The sequence below is a fragment of the Schistocerca americana genome, chromosome 6 (assembly GCF_021461395.2).
Source record: "Schistocerca americana isolate TAMUIC-IGC-003095 chromosome 6, iqSchAmer2.1, whole genome shotgun sequence".
Taxonomy (NCBI): domain Eukaryota; kingdom Metazoa; phylum Arthropoda; class Insecta; order Orthoptera; family Acrididae; genus Schistocerca; species Schistocerca americana.
Genome location: NC_060124.1, coordinates 253,386,917 through 253,407,828, shown reverse-complemented (window position 1 = coordinate 253,407,828; position 20,912 = coordinate 253,386,917). Strand labels below are relative to the sequence as shown.

The 20,912-nt window shown below is 44.5% G+C and overlaps 1 protein-coding gene across 1 annotated transcript in view; it reads left to right on the top strand.

Annotated features, from left to right (window-relative positions):
• The window catches only part of LOC124619574 (glutamate dehydrogenase, mitochondrial), a 158,736-nt gene that overhangs the window by 120,685 nt on the left and 17,139 nt on the right, over positions 1–20,912 (top strand). The window contains exons 5-7 of the mRNA XM_047146065.1: positions 7,803–7,919; positions 13,154–13,315; positions 13,516–13,720. Of these exons, the coding sequence (XP_047002021.1) occupies positions 7,803–7,919; positions 13,154–13,315; positions 13,516–13,720 (484 nt within the window). The remainder of the gene's footprint in view (positions 1–7,802; positions 7,920–13,153; positions 13,316–13,515; positions 13,721–20,912) is intronic.

The window sequence follows — 20,912 nt, the reverse complement described above, 5'->3', positions numbered from 1 at the left end:
GGCATTTAATCTGGAATACATATTACAGATTTAATGAGAAAACAGAATTGTTCCTCCTTACAGATGTCAAGGCGCATCATTATAGCAGTGAAAATGTTTATAGTTGTAATTCTTGAGGCCTCCCACCTTACCACTAAAAGCAGTGCAATGGACAAAGTTTCAGCATTGCCCAAAACAATGACTGTCCTCCAGCCTATGGCTGCCAAGGACAGCACACCGTCGTGGAGCACACTGCCTGTGATGAGTATTGCCAACAGAGGAGAGGCAGAGGGAGGCCTTGTTCTACTGCTAGGCCTCACACCAGGGGCAAAATCAGCAACTGAGATGATGGAGGTGGAGCAAGGTCTTGAAAGTGCCCAGCTGATGTAAATGCGACCAGTGACAGCACAAAGCACACTGCCACAGGCACTGCCAGCAGAGTTCCCAAACTCCACAAACAAAAGGCGTCAAGGAAAGGGACGAGGCCCCCACAGATGCCTGACAAAGATGACTTCGTGAAGCTGAAATGCGAGCACACTGCCAGGGTTTTAACACTTGTCGCAGTATACGTCAGTACCGTCAACCAATTCACCAACCTTACCGTAGAAGGTGAGGGAACCACGGATAATCAACATTACATGATGATGCCACCACCAGTCATCATCCAGTGGACAGATGCCTTCAGAATTTTAGAGCAGAAGATGAAGTTGCTTGGGAAGGATAACTTCACAACTCTCATGACAGGATGCTATCTATACAAAGTTGTGACATACTTGATCGAAGACTACAAAGAGATCATGGACCTTGTGGAAAAGGAGGGCTGGCACTACATCAACTACTACTCAGAGCCAGTGAAGACACTGAAGATAGTCTTCCGGAAGCTCCGTTTTGGCATGGACCCTGGTAGAAATGGCCTACAACATTCGTGCTCCATTGTACATGAAGTCATCCAGGGACAACTCGTGATACACCACTTTCTGTGTTTAAACTGGCTGACAGCATGGGAAACAGGAAGACTTAACTAGGTGGAGCCAGTGGGTAGTGTTGCATTTACACAGAAAATATTTGCAGGAGAGGAGACCGAGTGCAGTGCTTAAATTGCCAGGGCCTTGACCACATTTGGTACTGCCAGATGCCCCTACACTTTGTGTGTAGTATATGGTTGAGCCTGTCAGCTGGTAGTAAACCCAGCTGAGGTGATAACCCGTATACTGTGTACCCGTATACTGTGTACCCCTATACTGGATCCTGAAGACAGACCTACCACAATGCTGCAACTGCCAGGAGAAGTACAAGGAGAACTACCAGGACTGCATTGCCCTCAAGCATCCAGCCGCAAACTAGAGATGACTGGCCCTATCCAAGCCAGTACAGCAGGGAAGGAGCTACAGTGCAGCAACAGCAATGAGACAAACACCAGCTAGGCCAGGCCACGAATGCCCAGTTGCCCCCACAAACGTCCAGGGCATGGACATCAAATGGAGCATATGTTTGCCGTGGCAGACACAATTGGGAGTGGACCACAGATGGAGCAGCCAGCCCAGCCCGGACGGACCAAAGGCTTGGAAGTGGGGGTTTAGTGACCACCACACGATGCTGCGACTCCACAAACTGCTGATAGACTAGCAGATGGCACCTCGCCAGGAGAAACCAGCTGTGACAACCAAAGCTGCAGAGCTCAGGACGATGCTAAGAGTTCCAACAGCTCGTCGTGCAGATTCTGCAGCTGATCGTTGCTGCAGTGCAGGCAGCCACCCGGGTCGATACCACACTAGCATCCGCAACACCTAGACATGGCTAATACACCACTCATGAGCCTCACTGTTTGAATGTGGAACACACACAGCATAGGAACACAAAACAACAAGTTTTGGGAATTGCTGCATGACGAGACTGTGGACGGCAGCTTCACCATCGAAACCTTAGTCAAACATGGAATTAATGTGAGGACACCAAACTTCTGTTGTCGCATAGACAGAGAAATGGTAGGCAGTGAAATAGCGACATAAGTGCAAACATCGTTGTGCCAGCATCCAGTACAGTTGTCTCCTCTGGAAGCAACAGCTGTCACCATCTGCATCTTAGCGGGCCAAGAGATCTCTATTACAATGTACCATCAGCTGAAACATCTCCTGCAAGCCAGGGACTTAAACACATTGCTGCCTGTGTATAGAAACCTATTTATTGGCAGCGAATTCAGCGCCAAGCATCTGGAATGACACGATGGTGGTGGGCCCATATGACCCAAGGCACTACCCACATCACAGCCTCCATGTCGTCTTGGACACGGCAATCATCAAAGTGGTTGCATACGATGTTATCATGACCATGTGTGTAGCCCTGTTGTTGACGAAGAACACATCTGCCTAGTAGAGGACAGGCTACTGGTGTTCATGAATAACAGGAATGAAGCAGATGTCATAGAAGACATCACAGAAGAACAAATGCAGTACCAACTACCACACCTCCAACTCAGGACAGCAGGGAGTAGTAACGTGACAACATACTGAGGCAGCTGCTGCCACAAGTGGTAAAGTAGTTGACAAAGATCTTTCAACTCCATCATTAGGACCTACAGCTACCCATCTGCATAGAAACATGAGGAGGTGGTAACCATTCATAAGGCTAGCAAAGACCATAGGCTGGTGCAGAACTACCGGCCCATCAGTCTGCATCCTGCAGTCTCCAAAGTGTTTGAGAGACTCTACACCAAGCAACTGCAGCGCCATGTCGGGGATGAAGGCGTGCTCATTGATGAGCAGGTCGGCTTATGAAGAGGCCACTCAACACAGCGTCAACTCCAGCGTCATGTGGGGCATGAATGGGAGCACTGGAGTGGCATATGTACCTTGAGGCAGTGCTGCTGGACTTCTCCAGAGCCTTCAGCAGCATGTGACATGACAGCCTCATGTACAAACTTCTGATGCATGGAGTAGCAGTGTCACATGTGTGTCTGTTGCATACTTTATGGTTGCACCTTCCACATGTATGTGGATGATGGGGAGTCTACATCACACAACATAAAAGTGGGAATACCACAGGGGTCTGTCCACAGCTCTCTCCTCTGCTCTGTTTCCACAGCAGATGTCCCAAAGGCACCAAGGGTCCAACTGGCACTCTGTGCAGATGCTACCACAATTTTTACTTGAAGCATGAACATGCAACTGGTGAGATGATGCCTGCAATGAAGTGGGAGCTTGGGCCACCAAATTGCAGCTTAAATTTAATGTGGCCAAGAGTCAGACTGTGTTACTCACCAGCCAATAACTCAGTATCACCCTGGACTGATGCCTAACTTGGAAGGTGCAAGTCAGGTGGATGAGGAGTAGAGCACTAGAAAGAATGGACTTGTTCTACCCCATGTGTAAGCCCATGATGACTGCGGCATTACATTGTACTTTGCCCTAAACAGGCCAATGTTGGTTTATGCCACTGTAGTGTGGAGCAAGGTTGCCAATATTTTGCTGGAGACATTGCAGACAATACAAACAAGGCACTGAGGCTAGTGCTACACCTACCACGTGAGTTAAGCACTGCAAAGCTGCACAGTATTGACAGAATCCCGATGCTGAAAGATCTGTTCTGGCAGTCTGTGAGGAAACTTTAAAAGTCAGCATGTAACTTGAAAACCAATGTTCATTTCAGTGGCATTTTAAAGACTATGTAATTGCCATATGCAGAGACTAATAAGAATATCATTCAATGTGTGTTTGGTGTCCACGGATGGTCATATCACAGGATCATTGTAGCAGCCAATTTGAACATCAATGTGCTCACTGATAAGTGAATATTTCCTGAAGGAAAAAAAACCAATAATGAAGTTTCCTTCACAAGGGTAACAAATAGACTGACTAGGAGACAGGTAATGCTTTCTGCTGATATCCGTGCAGTGGAATATCCCTGCTCAGTTCAGGAAAGTTGTAGTAAGGGTGCTACTTAATTATTCTCACATACTCCACATTAAATTCTGAAAGAATCATGTTACTCTGGATGTGATTAAGTTTTTTCAGTAGTAAAGAGGTGACGGCAATGAGTTGAGATGCAGTGCAAGGCCTGTGTTAGAAGTGCTTTATCAAATAGTTGTCAGGTGATGTGACCCAGTTGTAGGTAATGAAGGTTACTGTGGTCCATATTAAACTAACAGCTTGCATTCTACTTAAACATGTTGAAACACATAAAGGCTGTAACTGCCAAATAAGAAATTGGCTTAAAAGGCAGGCTGAAATAACTAATTTTACACCAACAGTGTGGAAAACTGCCTACAGTGTAGTGGTATGGTTCCAAATAGCTTCACAGAATTGGTAAGTTTTATACGAGGTTTTTGTCTTGTCATACCAGAAACATCTCTGTTGGGTGTTAATTACTTCAGTTATTTAAATTTGTAATATTAGTAGATAGCACATCCAGAAATTGAGAGAATCGACAAGCTTAACTGAAAGTTTTTTTGTTTACTGTTCTGTGATCTATTGCACCAGACACAATGCAGCCCCACTGTGAATACTGTTCTAGGGTGTAGGACAAGTTAGTTGCAAGTAACCACCTGGAAATCACCTTGACTGCTGTCACATGATTAGAAGCTTGTTTTAACATAGGCATTTGGTGACAAAATAATTCAGTTGAAATGTGTGATACTTCAACCCCCAAAACAACTTAGAATGATCCAGAATTAACAAATATTCATACTGTCACATGATGATGATGATGATGATGATGATGAAGTGACAACACAGAAAAATGAAACAAAACATTTAATATTCAATAGTGAATTTTAGTTCAAACTTACTTCCTTAAACAATAATAAGTGGCCACTTGTGAAACCAAACTACACAAAAACGTATCAGGTCACATTTAGGTTCTTCAAGAGTATTCTGTCCCAGTGAAACCAACAGTCCCACCTTTCTCTACTCTGTAGGTGGTCCACTCTTTCTATCAACCTCACAGCAGTTGCAAGCCAATCACTTTAGTTTTTTTATTGTTTGGCGCTACCTTCCGAAGGGGTGTATTGGAAAGGCTACCAAGAGACATGAACCAGAGATACTGTACCGAGAGACATGAACCAGAGGTGCTGGAGGTACCTCAAGTATTATCCTTTCCTGTGGATACTGCCTCCTCTACAGAGAACAAAAAATCCTTTACCACACATTTACTTGACTGAGTGCTGTGTCAGTGGTAGGTCCAGGGGCTCCATACCTCAACACACCCATTCTCCTAACCAACAAGTTCAGGGTGCTGTACCTTGTTGAAACTGAACCAGTCATACCTTTCCTTCACTGTCAAGTCAAATGTAGCAAAGGATGAGAAGGCTCACCTTTTGCACTCACTGTGCATGACTTGAGGCCAAATTAAACACGTTGAAGAGGCTGTTCTGGCAGCCATTGAGGGAAATGTTGCCAACCAATGCACATTGTGGTACATATTGAAACAAACTATGCCTGGTGTGTGGGCTCCATGTTAATGATCCAATCATTCCATGATTGGGGGAGAAGGTTGAGTAGACCTGCCTTGCCTATGGAATTCCCCGAAGCTCATTGCCTGTACCTTTGTCGCCAGAAATGATCATGGCATCTTGGTTCTAATTAGGGTGGAAGGCTCGAACCAGATACTTTGAAGGTTCTGTGAAAAACTAAGCTGAGACTTCCTGGACTTCAGCCATAGGGTTAACTGTAATGTCCCCTTAGTCTGTCAGTTGTGAACTACATATTGAAGATTGCTATTCAGTCCATAAAATGGTAAAGTTTGGAGACAATGAAGAACTATCATGAGAATCGAGAAAGGGTATCCATTGCTGAGCATATTAAAATCCTAGTAGTTAACTGCTGAAACTTTCGCAGCAATATGCCAGAGTTTGAAGTGCTGTTAAAAAGCAGTGAAGCTCACAAAATATTGAGTACAGCAGTGAGATTTTTGCGGAAAACCTAAGTACAGTAAAGCCCCGAATTAACAAACCCATTTCTAAGGAAATCCTACTTTTAACTAGTACAGGGTGGGGCAAATAAAAGTGGCCGAGATGAGTGGATATGATTGAATGTAAATTTGTGCATATAACCACACCGTGATGTGCATACCACATGTAAGCCCTCCACGTGATCCACACTGGTGCAGACCGCAGTGCAGGCTGTGTCAATATCAGTGGGGCAGTGCAACGGAAATAATGGTATTCAAAGTGGAGCAGCAGATGGTCATTGTTGAAAGTTACGTGAAACAGTGTGGTCAGTTGTTTGATGAGAAGACACTGAGAAACAGTTGCAATGACTAAAATTGAAAAAATCCCCAAGGACCAACTGTAAAATATTGTAGTTTGCTCAAACAAAAAACTGTGCTCTTCAGTTGGGAGAAAGCACTTGTCGCACATGTCTATTACGAAGGGTAACAGAAGTGATCCACAAAATTCCCATCCAATATCCTTCATTTCCATCTGTTAAAGAATCTCGGAACACACAAGCTCAAATGTAATGAGGTATCTCAAACAAAATTACCTCCATGCCAACCATCATAGATTCTGAAAAGATTAGTTGTGTGTGAAACCCTACTGAAGCTTCTTTCACATTACATCCTGAAATCCATGGTTGAAAACAGTCATGAAGATGCAGTATTTCTTGACTTTCGTAAAGCATTTGACTAAGTACTACATTTGCACCAGTCATCAAAACTATGATGGTGCAAGGTAACATCTGAAATTTAACTGCAGTGAGGATTTCTTGGTATAATGCAGCCTGTTACCTTGTCTGGAGAGTCAGCAACAGAAATAGAAGCCCCAGGGAGGTGAGCTGGGAATCTAGCTGTACATATTGTATATTAATGGCCTTGCAGACAATATTAATAGTAACCTCGGATTTCACAGATGATACAGTTATCGATAATGGAGTAATACGACCTTGGAAAAGCTCCACATCTGTGCTATCACATCTTATCAGGGCGTCAAAGTGGTGCAGAGATTGGAAACTTCAAATGTTGAAAAATGTGAAAATGGGCACTTCACAAAATGCAAAAAGTAGCATCCTTTGACTGCAGTATCAGTGAGTAACAATTGGAATCAGTAAATGGATAAAAGTAACTGGGTCTAACAGTTTGGCAAAATATGAAATAGATTGATCACATAGGCTCACATGTAATAAACCAGGTAACAGACTGCATCATTGGCAGTATACTAGAGGAATGCAGTCAGTCTACGAAGTAGATAGCGTACAAAACACACTCGCATGACCCATCCTAAAATACTGTAAAAGGATATGGGACCTCTGTGAAAAAGGAATAACAGTAGATATTGAACGAACAAAAGGACCCATGAGAGGGCATCACAGAGGTGCTGCGAAAAACTGCGCTGGCAGATGATGGAAGATAGATGCCAGCTATCCTATTAAAACCTACTTAGTTTCAAGAACCTGCTCTGAAAGAGGGACTTAAAAACATACTACAGCTCCCTAAGTGTGAGTATTGCTTCCATAAGAATTTTGAAGACAAGATTAATTACAGCATGCATATAAGTGTGTGAGCAGTCATTATTCATATAGATGTGAGAGCAGTCGTCATTTAAACACAGCAGATGCGAATGGAATATGACAAAACCCTATTATAGGGTAAAATGGAAAGTACATGCAGTGATTTGCAGATTATAGATTTAAATGTAAATTTGTACCGGTCATGATGATATTTCATTATGATAGCCTTATTTTCATTTGATAGCAGCTTTATCACCAGTGAATCTTTTTACATAAGAGTATCTGCCACAACTTACTGTATCAATACAGTAATTGCTGTATCTATATTATGTGTTCTTTTTTTATTAAGAGTTTCAAAAATTAAAAATGTTTGTTTTCTTTCAGGGATTTGGTAATGTTGGTCTTCACACTATGAGATATCTGCATCGTGCAGGTGCCGTGTGCATAGGAATAATTGAAAGAGATGGCTCGATCTACAATCCAGAAGGAATTGACCCAAAGGTAAGAAAGGGAAATTGTATTTCTTATTTTGTTAGGAAAAATTACGTAAACAAGTATTGAACTAGCCAGTAGAAAGAAAGTAGTAAATAAACATGGATAATGTGCAGTGAATTTCGTAGAACACAATATATCTTATAGCAAGCAATACATGATGGTAAAATAACGAAAAACACAGGAAAGTGTTACAATACACCTGTAAATTACAGCCATTTATGTAGCTGCAGTAGTGCAACTATTTTAAAGTAGTCATACACTCTTGGAAATTGAAATAAGAACACCGTGAATTCATTGTCGCAGGAAGGGGAAACTTTATTGACACATTCCTGGGGTCAGATAAATCACAAGATCACACTGACAGAACCACAGGCACATAGACACGGGCAACAGAGCATGCACAATGTCGGCACTAGTACAGTGTATATCCACCTTTCGCAGCAATGCAGGCTGCTATTCTCCCATGGAGACGATCGTAGAGATGCTGGCTGTAGTCCTGTGGAACGGCTTGCCATGCCATTTCCACCTGGCGCCTCAGTTGGACCAGCGTTCGTGCTGGACGTGCAGACCGCGTGAGACGACGCTTCATCCAGTCCCAAACATGCTCAATGGGGGACAGATCCGGAGATCTGGGTAGTTGACTTACACCTTCTAGAGCACGTTGGGTGGCACGGGATACATGCGGACGTGCATTGTCCTGTTGGAACAGCAAGTTCCCTTGCCGGTCTAGGAATGGTAGAACGATGGGTTCGATGACGGTTTGGATGTACCGTGCACTATTCAGTGTCCCCTCGACGATCACCAGTGGTGTACGGCCAGTGTAGGAGATCGCTCCCCACACCATGATGCCGGGTGTTGGCCCTGTGTGCCTCGGTCGTATGCAGTCCTGATTGTGGCGCTCACCTGCACGGCGCCAAACACGCATACGACCATCATTGGCACCAAGGCAGAAGCGACTCTCATCGCTGAAGACGACACGTCTCCATTCGTCCCTCCATTCACGCCTGTCGCGACACCACTGGAGGCGGGCTGCACGATGTTGGGGCGTGAGCGGAAGACGGCCTAACGGTGTGCGGGACCGTAGCCCAGCTTCATGGAGACGGTTGCGAATGGTCCTCGCCGATACCCCAGGAGCAACAGTGTCCCTAATTTGCTGGGAAGTGGCGGTGCGGTCCCCGACGGCACTGCGTAGGATCCTATGGTCTTGGCGTGCATCCGTGCGTCGCTGCGGTCCGGTCCCAGGTCGACGGGCATGTGCACCTTCCGCCGACCACTGGCGACAACATCGATGTACTGTGGAGACCTTCATGCCCCACGTGTTGAGCAATTCGGCGGTACGTCCACCCGGCCTCCCGCATGCCAACTATACGCCCTCGCTCAAAGTCCGTCAACTGCACATACGGTTCACGTCCACGCTGTCGCGGCATGCTACCAGTGTTAAAGACTGCGATGGAGCTCCGTATGCCACGGCAAACTGGCTGACACTGACGGCGGCGGTGGACAAATGCTGCGCAGCTAGCGCCATTCGACGGCCAACACCGCCGTTCCTGGTGTGTCCGCTGTGCCGTGCGTGTGATCATTGCTTGTACAGCCCTCTCGCAGTGTCCGGAGCAAGTTTGGTGGGTCTGCCACACCGGTGTCAATGTGTTCTTTTTTCCATTTCCAGGAGTGTATTTGCACATAATGTTGTGACAGAAGGAATAAATTAAACTAAAATATCCTTATCTGGAAAGTTTGGTAGTAGTCTAAGGCTGAAAAGTGACCTAGGTTAAGCTGCTGAGTGATGCATTTTTCTTCCAAACGAATCTTTCACATCCATTTTTTTTTACCGCCAATAACAACTGATAGTCAACCAGAGCTACTCCCCAACCTTGGCATTACGCTGTGCCTTCTGCATAAAAAAGTAACAATCAGTAAGTTCACAAAATTGAGAAAAAGTTAACCAATACTATTACTGCTATTAACAGATGTTCCAATATCAAAATTGGTTGGTTTGTGTGTTAATAAGTCATTAAAATCTTGTTAAGTTTGTGAATGTTGGAACTATTTACATTTTGAGTGGTTGACTGTAATGTTTTATAATGTTTTCCAGAAACTTCAGTTAAAAAAATTTACATACTTTATACATAAAATTGCTTTACATGAATGAACTACTGCCTTCTTTATTCTGAAACTATTGTATTGGCTGAAGAGAAAAGTGTTAATTTGTACGAAACCACAACTTTGCATAAGAAATTACGTGATGAAATATCTGCACGTCATTAACTTACTTAAAATGATACTAAGTAATAAATAATATGTTTAATAGAAAGAAACATTCATAGATAGATATTAAAATACAGAAACTGCAATGTATTGCATACTTTACTAGAAATGTATCACCTGGTCCTATATAAATTTGGTATCTGGTATTTTGTTAACCAACTTCCCCATAAATCAGTTCAAGGTTGATGTACACAGGAAATACATCTGTGAATAGCTAAACATGGCAGAAGGACAAATGCTTTTTAAGGCGACATGACCAGATGGCCTTGTTTTGTGTATGATGTTTCACTGTTTCCCTCTAGTGCAGATACAAATCCACTACCAGTGGAACAACTTGGTAAAAAGTAGGCCTTGAAACCTACCTGACTGTAATGAAAATAAGCAGGACATATAGCCAGGTGATTAGCTGGCAAATGAACCAAGAATGTTCTCTGCTAGATTAAGAAGTACAGTATGTGCTAAAAAGTATCCGGACACCTGGCTGAAAATGACTTAAGTTAATGGTGCACTCCATCGGTAACACTGGAATTCAATATGGTGTATGGCTCACCCTTAGCCTTGGTGGCAGCTTCCACTCTCACAGGCATACATTCAATCAGGTGCTGGAAGGTTTCTTGAGGAATGACAAGCCATTCTTAACAGAGTGCTGTACTGAGGAGAGGTATCAATGTCAGCTAGTAAGGCCTGGCACCAAGTCGGTGTTCAAAACATCCCTAAGGTTTTCTATAGGATTCAGGTCAGGACTCTGTGCAGACCAGTCCATCACAGGAATGTTATTATCGTGTAACCACTCCACCACAGGCCGTGCATTATGAACAGGTGCTCGATTATGTTGAAAGATGCAGTTGCCATCTCCAAATTGCTCTTGAACAGTGGGAAGCAAGAAGGTGCTTAAAAATAAATGTAGGCCTGTGCTGTGATAGTGCCATGCAAAACAACAAGGGGTGCAAGCTCCCTCCATGAAAAACACGACCACACTGTATCACCACCATCTAAGAATTTTACTTTTGGCACTACACGTGCTGGCAGATGGTGTTCACCAGGCATTCACCATAGCTTCACCCTGCCATCGGATCACCACATTGTGTACCATGATTTGTCACTCCGCACAAGTTTTTCCACTGTTCAATTGTCCAATGTTCATGCTCCTTACACCAAGCAAAGCCTCGTTTGGAATTTTCCGGAGTGATGTGTGGCTTGTGAGCAGCAACTTGACTGTGAAATGCAAGGTTTCTCACCTCCCACCTAACTGTCATAATACTTGCAGTGGGTCCTGAAGCAGTTTGGAATTCCTGTGTGATGGTCTGGATATATGTCTGCCTATTACACATGATGACCCTTCTTCAACTGTCAACATATGAGGTCGGCCTGTACACTTTTGTGCTATATGTGTTCCTTCATGTTTCCATTTCACTGTCACAAAGGAAACAATGGACCTAGGGATGTTTAGGAGTGTGGAAATATTGTGTACAGACGTATGACACAAGTGACACCCAATCACCTGACCACGTTCAAAGCCCGTGAGTTCCACAGAGTGCCCCATTCTACTCTCTCACGATGTCTAATGACTACTGAGGTTGCTGATATTGAGTACCTGGCAGTAGGTGGCAGCACAAAGCACCTAGTATGGAAAACATGTGTTTTTGGGGGTGTCCGGATACTTTTGATCACATAGTGTATATGAAAATACTGAGATGATGACCTAATCGAAGTGATGTAAAATAGACATTAGGAAACAGGAAAGAACATCATTGCTGCATATAGCTGATGACTGTAATTCACAGAGGAGTCTTTGTGGCACCCTTTATTCACCAGTGAATGTCCAGCAAATTTTGGTGGTGATTATAGTTTTAACTATTGTTATTGCCGCCTCCACCTTCTCATTCTCGGGCTGCTGAAAAAGGAGGCAACTTTCATTCTGGTGTTAAACAAGTGCCTTGGATAATCAAAAATCACTATTAAAGTGGAATGTGAGAGATTTATTGTGTGACTCAGATGTTGTGCTGAAATATGTTAGAGGTTGTAATTCCAGTTAATTAATGAGTATAAACTAATCTGTAGATCACACACAACTACTAACAACAAACTAGGGTGCAAAGCAGGCATAATAAGATTGAGATAAAAGAAGAAGTGGAGTACAGTAATGTATAAAAAGAAAGATGTAAAAATCTAAGGAAAAATTTTAAAAAAGGATCAACAAAAAGAGGGAAGTGTGAAACACGACAGAGAAACGCGGACAGTATACTGTCACAAATACTTTGAATTTTATAAACGTTAGCCACAGGTTTCATAGTAACCATGTCGTGGATGAGGTATGCTGCAACTGCAGGGCAATTTTCTGTGTGTGGTGAAGGCAGATGGCAATATATATAACCACCGAAATTCAGCATTCTACACACTAATGAATTCTATTGTACAGTTCTTTTAACAAAATTATTTTTTACTAAAAATGATTCACAACTATTTTTTTAGCTTCTGTTAAGTTTGGAAGGTAGGAAATGAGGTACTGGCGGAAGTAAAGCTGTGAGGGCAGGTTGTGAGTCGTGCTTGGGTAGCTCAATTGGTAGAGCACTGGCCCGCGAAAGGCAAAGGTCCCGAATTAGAGTCCTGGTTTTAATCTGCCAGTAAGTTTAAACTTTTTTGTTTGGTGAGGGGTTAGATCATTTCATGTTGTACAGTTGTAACTCTTTCGTTTTGCATCAAAGATATTGTACTCTGTTGAATGTGCAAGAATCAGTCATCATTCTCCATGCATATTTCCAGTTGTTATTTACATTTACAGATATCTGTTTTGCTGACAATCTTCTGAGCAGTATAAAAAGAATGAAATATTGTGATAAGCCTTATAAATAAATTGAACAACTTAAGTGATATGTTCTTTGCCTTAAAAATGATTTATTCTCCTAAAGTTATGTTTCAGGTGGCATGTCGTAGATGAGCAGATTTGATGAATATTGCTTTTTTTTTTATTACAGCAACTAGAAGACTATCGTATTGAAAATGGAACTGTAGTAGGGTTTCCTGGAGCACAGCCTTACCAAGGAGAGAATCTTATGTATGAAGAATGTGATATTTTTGTCCCTGCAGCTATTGAAAAGGTTATCACGAAACAAAATGCTCATCGTATCCAAGCAAAGGTAATGTCTTATATGCAGCACTTTGAACAATTTCTCAAATTTAATAATAATTATTTTAAACTCACCTTGATTTATTTAGACATAACATAGCTCAGATTGGGTCCAGATTCGAAAAAAAGACATAAATGCAATGGATTTTTTCGATTTACTTGTAAGTTGTTTTTTTGCCTTATCAGTTACCATCCTATATACTTTCACAGATTATTGCAGAGGCAGCTAATGGACCTACAACACCAGCAGCTGACAAGATACTGATTGAGCGCAATATTCTTGTAATCCCTGACCTCTATATCAATGCCGGTGGTGTCACAGTATCATTCTTTGAATGGCTGAAGAACTTAAATCACGTATCATATGGTCGGCTAACCTTCAAGTATGAGCGGGAGTCTAACTACCATTTGCTCGGTGAGTGGAAATGAATATTTGGTTGTTACCAATATCTTTTGTGAAAAATTGTTAAACAATCATAAATCCTTTAGCAAGTTTGGCAGTAGTGCTTTGATAAATGAAGGTGGCGTTTTCGATCTTCCTGTAGTAATTTCATTTATTCGCAATTAGTTTAAGTCTTCTACAGCACTCTAAAGTGATTCTTTGGTTCTGTATTTAAAATACATTTACATAATTACATTTCTGTTTTGAAGATAATACACACTGAGGTGACAAAAGTTGTGGGATACCTCCTAATATCGTGTGGGCTCTAATTCCATTTGGTACAGCTTTACGGCAGAGCTTCTTGCTCTCTCTCAGGCCGTTCAGTATGTCAGCTGCCACCGCCATTCTCTGTATGTACTCTGCTCTGATTCACTTAGTGCTCTTCAGAGTGCCCGCATCTCGTGGTCGTGCGGTAGCGTTCTCGCTTCCCACGCCCGGGTTCCCGGGTTCGATTCCCGGCGGGGTCAGGGATTTTCTCTGCCTCGTGATGGCTGGGTGTTGTGTGCTGTCCTTAGGTTAGTTAGGTTTAAGTAGTTCTAAGTTCTAGGGGACTTATGACCACAGCAGTTGAGTCCCATGGTGCTCAGAGCCATTTGCTCTTCAGAGCCTTGGAGCTCCATATCCGGTCCATCCCTTGGTGCAACGGATCCAGCAATCCCTCCATTCTTTTGCTGATGATGGCTCTCCTGTCAGCTTTATGTGGGTTGTAGGCCATGTAGGAGTGCCTGGGAATGAGGCTGCTGATGCTGCAGCCAAGGCTGCAGTCCTCCTGCCTTGGCCAGCCTCCCATTGTGTCCCGTCCTCTGACATTAGTGGGGTTGTTTGTAAGAGGTTTGTGTCATTATGGTGGGATACTTGGTTGTCACTTCAAGAAAATAAGCTCCGGGCCATAAAACCGTTCCTAACAGCTTGGACAATCTCCTCCCGACCATCTCGGCGAGAGGAGGTCATTTTGGCCAGGTTGCGGATTGGGCATTGCCGGTTTAGCCACCGCTACCTGCTATCCGGTGACCCCACCCCGCAGTGCCCTTGTGGTCATGCGTTGACAGTGCGCCATGTTTTATTGTCGTGTCACCGTTTTAATCAATCTCGTGTTGTCCTGTCTCTGCCCTCTACCCTACAGAAAATTTTAGCTGATGATGCTCGAGCAGCTGCTCGTGTTCTTCATTTTATTACTTTGACGGACTTATCCAAAGACATCTAACTCTTCTAATTATTTTATCTGCGTCTTTGTAAGAACTTTCTTGTGTCCCGCCCCCTTGAGTTTTACCAGATTATATGTGCACTTACATTTGTGAGCGGGCGCTAATGGCCTCAGTAGTTGAGTGCCCGAAAACCCCACCAAAAAAAAATCCATGTGGTACAGTGCAGCAACTTGACCTGGCATGGATTCAACAAGTTGTTGTAAGTGCCTGCAGAAATACTGAGCCATGCTGTCTCTATTGCTGACCATAATTGTGGAAGTGTTGCCAGTGAAGGATGTTGTGCACAAATTATCCTTTTAATTATGTCCCACAAGTGTTTGATGGGGTCCATGGCAGGCAATCTGGGTGGCCAAACCATTCACTCCAATTGTCCAGAATGTTCTTCGAACCAGATGTGAACAGTTGTGGCCCAGTGACATGACATCATTGTTTGGGAACATGAAGTCTGTGAATGGCGGCAAATGGTCTCAAAGTATCTAAACGTAACCATCTTTAGTCAATGATCAGTTCAGTGGGACCAGAGGACCCAGTCCATTCCAAAAACAACCCACACCATTATGGAACCACCACCAGCTTGCACAGTGCCTTGTTGACAACTAGGGTCCATGAGTTCATGTGGTTTGCACCACACTCAAACCCTACCCTACCAACGAAGATCACAACTCACCTGACCAGGCCATGGTTTTCCAGTCATCTAGGGTCCATCCAATATGATTACTAGCCGAAGAGAGGTGCTGCAGTTATTTCATGAAGTGTTGCTTGTCGATTAGCACTGGGAACTCTGTGCAAATGCTGGTGCTCTGTCATTAAGTAAAGGCCGTTTGCCACTGCATTGTCTGTGGTGAGAGGTAATGACTGAAATTTGGTATTCTCAGCTCACTCTTGACACTGTAGATACTAGAATTTTGACTTCCATAATGTTTTCTGAAATGGAATACCCCGTGTGTCTAGCCTCAACTACCATTTTGTGTTCAGTCTGTTACTTCCCATTGTGCAGCCACAATCACGTCAGAAATCTTTTCGTGTGAATCGCCTGAGTAGAAATGGTAGTGCCACCAATTAACTGCCCTTTCGTTCCTTGTATATGCGATGGTACCGCCATCTGTTTCTGTGCAGTAAATTGCTGTACATACACACCATTTTAATTTACACAGGACAGTAAACGTGTACGAGGGCTATCCACAAAGTACATCACGTTTTCGTTTCTGTCCGTTAGGGACGGGGCTAGCGCGGCCGTCTTGGTGTCATGGCATTCCGCCGCTCAGTCGGCATCCTGCCGTGCTAGTGAGAGGTTCGTGCTGTACTCCGTTGAGTTACTGTGATAGTTTGAAATGTCAGCGTTAATTGAAAATGACGCGAAGTGTGAAGTGTGTGCTGTACTAAGGTTTCTGACTGCAAAAAACTGTACACCGATAGAAATCTATCAGCAGCTTTGTGAAGTGTATGGGGACAACATAATCACTGAAGGTGGAGTGCGTCAAGTGGGTCAAAAATTTAAAACTGGCCGAACTAACGTTCACGACGAAGAGCGAAGTAGAAGACCCAGCATAGTGACTGCCGAACTTGTCGAAAAAGTCGATGCTGCAGTCCGTGAAAACCGTAATTTCACAATAACGGAACTCTCTATGAGTTTTCCACAAATTTCACGAAGCTTGTTGCACGAAATCATTACCGAAAAGCTTTGTTACCACAAGTTTTGTGCAAGATGGATACCAGAAATCTTGACAGAGGTTCACAAAAATCAGCGAATGGCTGCAGCGTTAACGTTTTTGAACACTTAAGAGAAAGATGGCGACTCGTTACTCGATCGCATCATTACTGTTGACGAAACATGGGTTAAGCATGTGAACTGCGAGACAAAATTGCAGTCAATGCAGTGGGGGCACACAAATTCCCCCAAAATCCCAAGAAATGCATGCAGACAATGTCAGCAAGGAAGGCGATGGCGACTGTCTTTTGGGACAGAAAAGGTGTGATTTTTGTGGATTTCCTGGAAAGAGGCACTACAATAAACTCTCAAAGGTATTGCCAAACTCTGCACAACCTCAGAAGAGCAATACAAAACAAGCGCAGGGGAAAGTTGGGCTCAAAGATCTTGCTGATTCACGACAATGCCCGGGCCCACACGGCAAATGCCACTCGTGAAGTTCTTGAATCTTTTAAGTGGGAGTTGTTTCCTCATCCGCCATACAGTCCCGACCTGGCACCGAGCAACTTCCACTTACTCCCAGCAATGAAGAAGTTGTTGGCTATGCAGCGTTTTGATGACGACGCACTGCTTCAAGAAGAGGTAACCACGTGGTTGAAGGCGCAGGCGGCCGAATTTTACGACGAAGGAATTTCCAAGCACATCCATCGCTACGCTAAGTGCCTTAATTTAAATGGCGACTATGTAGAAAAGTAGTATTTAAGTGTGGCTTTCATCTGTATATAATAAAAAAAATTTCCAATACTTTATTTGTTTTTAATTCCAAAACGTAATGTACTTTGTGGATAGCCCTCGTATTAGAAAAGTTGGCAAGAAAACATTTGGTTTTAACAATGCATAACAATGCAAGAAAAGCTGTCAAAGTTACTTAAGTTTATCCTTACTTTTTAGATGACAAAAACTCATTGTTTTTTTATGTAATGAAGAGATTGCAGAAAACGTCTGCGAGGGAATTTGTGATCCGTGAGGATGAAGAATGAGCGACCCTCCACGTCGGGGCAGAAGTGTTTGACGGCCTTGTAGACCACAAGGATTTCTCTATCGAAAGCAGAGTATTTCTTCTGGGCTGTTGATAGTTTTTTTTAGAGAAGAAATGAAGAGGAGAAACAGTGTCTGCCTTTCATTGCTGTAGTAGCACTCCCACTACGATGTCGCTGGCATCTGTAGTGGTGAAAAACTCGGCCGAGGGGTTGGGGTAGGCGATTGTCACGGCATGAGCTAAAGAAATCTTTAATGCATTGAAAGCCTTCAGCATAGGTGCAGTCCAGCAAACGGGTTTGAGTCCTGAAGTCTGTTTACCCGACAGCGAGTCTGTCAGCGCAGCGAGTCTGTCATTGTGGCCTGCATGGCGGCGGGAGAGGGCAGGTGATGGCGGTAGTGATTTATTGTGCCCAGGAAACATCGGAATTCTTTGTATGTAGCAGGGAGTGGCATTGATGTGATGACCTGCACACAAGATTTGGGAGGCTGTATTCTGTCGGTGGAGACAGTGTAACCCAAGAAAGTGACTGAAGACTGGCGCAGTTGGAATTTGTCTTTGTTGACCTTGATGCCATTGGAGTTCAAGGTCTGGAGGACTGTGTATAAATGATTTTCATGTTCCTCAGCTGACTTGCTGAAAATGAGTATGTCATCCAGATATGCGAAGCAAAACTCGAACTGTCATAAGGTGGAGTCAATGAAACGCTTCCACATTTGCGCCGCATTTTTTAGGCCGAATGGCATGAAGTTGTATTGGAACAAACAAAGCGGCATGATAATAGCTATTTTAGGGATGTCTTTCGTTGCTACGAGAATCTGGTGGTAGGCATGTTTACAGTCAATAACACTGAAGATTGTAGCGCCTAATAACATATGACTGAAATCATTTATGTTAGGCCTGGGGTAATTATCTATGATGGTACGAGCATTTAAACATCTGTAATTGCCACGGTTTTAGAAAGAACTGTCATGTTTGGGGGCGAGGTGAATCATTGAAGACTAGTTGCTGTCTGGCGACTGCAGGATACCTGCCTACAAAACTTCGTTAATTTGCTGCTGGGCCGTGCGCAACTTAATAGGGTTGAGGCATCTAACCTTGTGCCTAATAGGAAGGCTGGCAGTGGTAACTATCTTGTGTGTCATTCCGTCAGTGATGGAAGAAGCAGAGAACTGCACACGAGACTGGTCATTGTCCTGACGCGAAGTTTTTGGACGAGTAGGGCACGGCGGGGCATAGCCGTTAGCGTGAGTGGGAAAGGGCAGTCTGAAAGTCGCATGCCTAGTACGTGAGCGCAGTGTGTGCTTGTTTGGAGGGAGAGGCCGCACACAGAGCGGGTTGGGATGATAGGCGACTGTCTGCTGTCACCCTTGCACTTGGTAACCGGCGCGAGCATTGGCGGTGCACGTGGAACATCGATGGCACGCTCGAGGGAGGGGAGCCATCAATGGAGGTATGATACACACATCAGCACCCGTGTCGACTAGGAAAACGAGCCATGACAAAATGTCAGTCACATAAAAACGACCGCTCGGCTGAGTGGACAAGTAGACGGAGTGCAATGTACAAGGACGCCTGTGATGATGTTCCCCATAGGACTTGGCCTCCTATAGGTCCTGCGGTAGGCGTTTTGGGTGCTGACAACGTAACCGGCACTTCTTAGCATTATCACCAAAAACCTTGGTGCACCAGCAGTACAGATGATCCAGACGTGGTGGTGGAGGGGACTGCAGCAGCAGAGGAGGCTTGTCCTTGTCGATTTGTTCCGGCATGTATACTACACATATGTTGTGTGGGCGATCCTGGAGTGCTCTGACGGTGGAGAGAGCGAGTGGATGCTGCCAGGCGATGTAGAAGGTGCGGAGGCAGAGGGAGCCCTGCTTCTGCCAGCAGACGGCTGGTAAGTGGGAGAAGTTGTGCCAGCCACTGGTGAGCGGTGAGCTGGCCGGCATTGTTGTAGCAATGACTACAGTTGGTCTGTGATGCGGAGATGAGAGCCAATTGACTCAGGAGTGTGGTAGCAGGTGGATCCGTAGGTCAGTAGGCTGCTTGGCAGACTACACTGCCCACAGGGTGACGTCCAGCATGGTATGCTCATTCACAAGTAGCCGAAGGCTATTCAAGGTGTTCGTCATACAAGATCTTGATTACTAATTCTTGTGGTGAGCAGGCGAGGCATTCTATGAACATCATCTTCGCGAACTCATATTTCGGTGGAGGTGGTGGCGAGAGGAGGAGATCGCAAATTAAGTCTGAATGATATTGGAGGTGTGTGACGAGGCACAGGAATTTATAGTTGTTGTCAGACACATGATGCAACTCAAAAAGATGTTTGGCAAGCGCAAACCATGACACTGGGTTGTCCTCATATAAAGGTGGCAGCTTCGGCAGACGACCTGGGGGAGGGGACGGAGGCGGCTTCGGTGTCTCTTGGAAAACTGGATGGTCCATGATGGGAGAGGCTGTACAGCAGGCCGGCGTGGTAGGGGCGGGTGTGTTTCTGGTGCAAACGCCCGTAGCAACGGCAGGTTGCATTGTCTTTGATGTGTCGTGAAAACACGACATGGCTAACACAGTCAGTACAGAGGGAACGAGCAGTTGCGCAGTAGGTGTTGGGGTCCCGTAAACTAGGCTGTAGGCTGTGACCATGGAGTTGAATTGACCCACCCCGGAAATAATGCGGAAGGCCGGTGTGGCAGACACAGGCGGTGCTGTGGGAGAGATGAGTGGCTGAGCGGCCGGAACTGGGGCCCCCTGCAAGTGCGGTGGGTGGTGTGGGGGGGGGGGGGGGGGTGTTTGTAACTCGTATGACAAAAGTTTAAGTTATCCGCACTCGTTGAGAACGCCCCCTGTGAGGTTGCACTATAACTGACTGGTGGAACTTGTGAGAAGTCACGTCAGTGTGGTGAGACGCCATTGGAAGGCAAAACACCGAATGATGCACTTGAACCAACGTGGTGGAAAACTTCAGCAAATGGTTTGGGGGTTGAGCATGGAGAAATGTACGCACTAAAATGTTATTGATTAGTTTGCCAGTGAGGCAAAACCAGAACGGGTAGCAGTTCGTAGTGACAGGGTGTGTTTTGCAATAATGGCAGCGCAGCACCCGGCGCAACAGTAACTGTTGCTGTGGCCCGTTGAGAGTCAAAGTACATGTGCGAATGTAGATCGCTTTGAGCATTATATGATTGATCGGTAGATACACAGTTCTGAATATTAGGCACTTCACACTTCACATGTTGGCGAGCACAGTCCGGCGACATGAAACCTGAG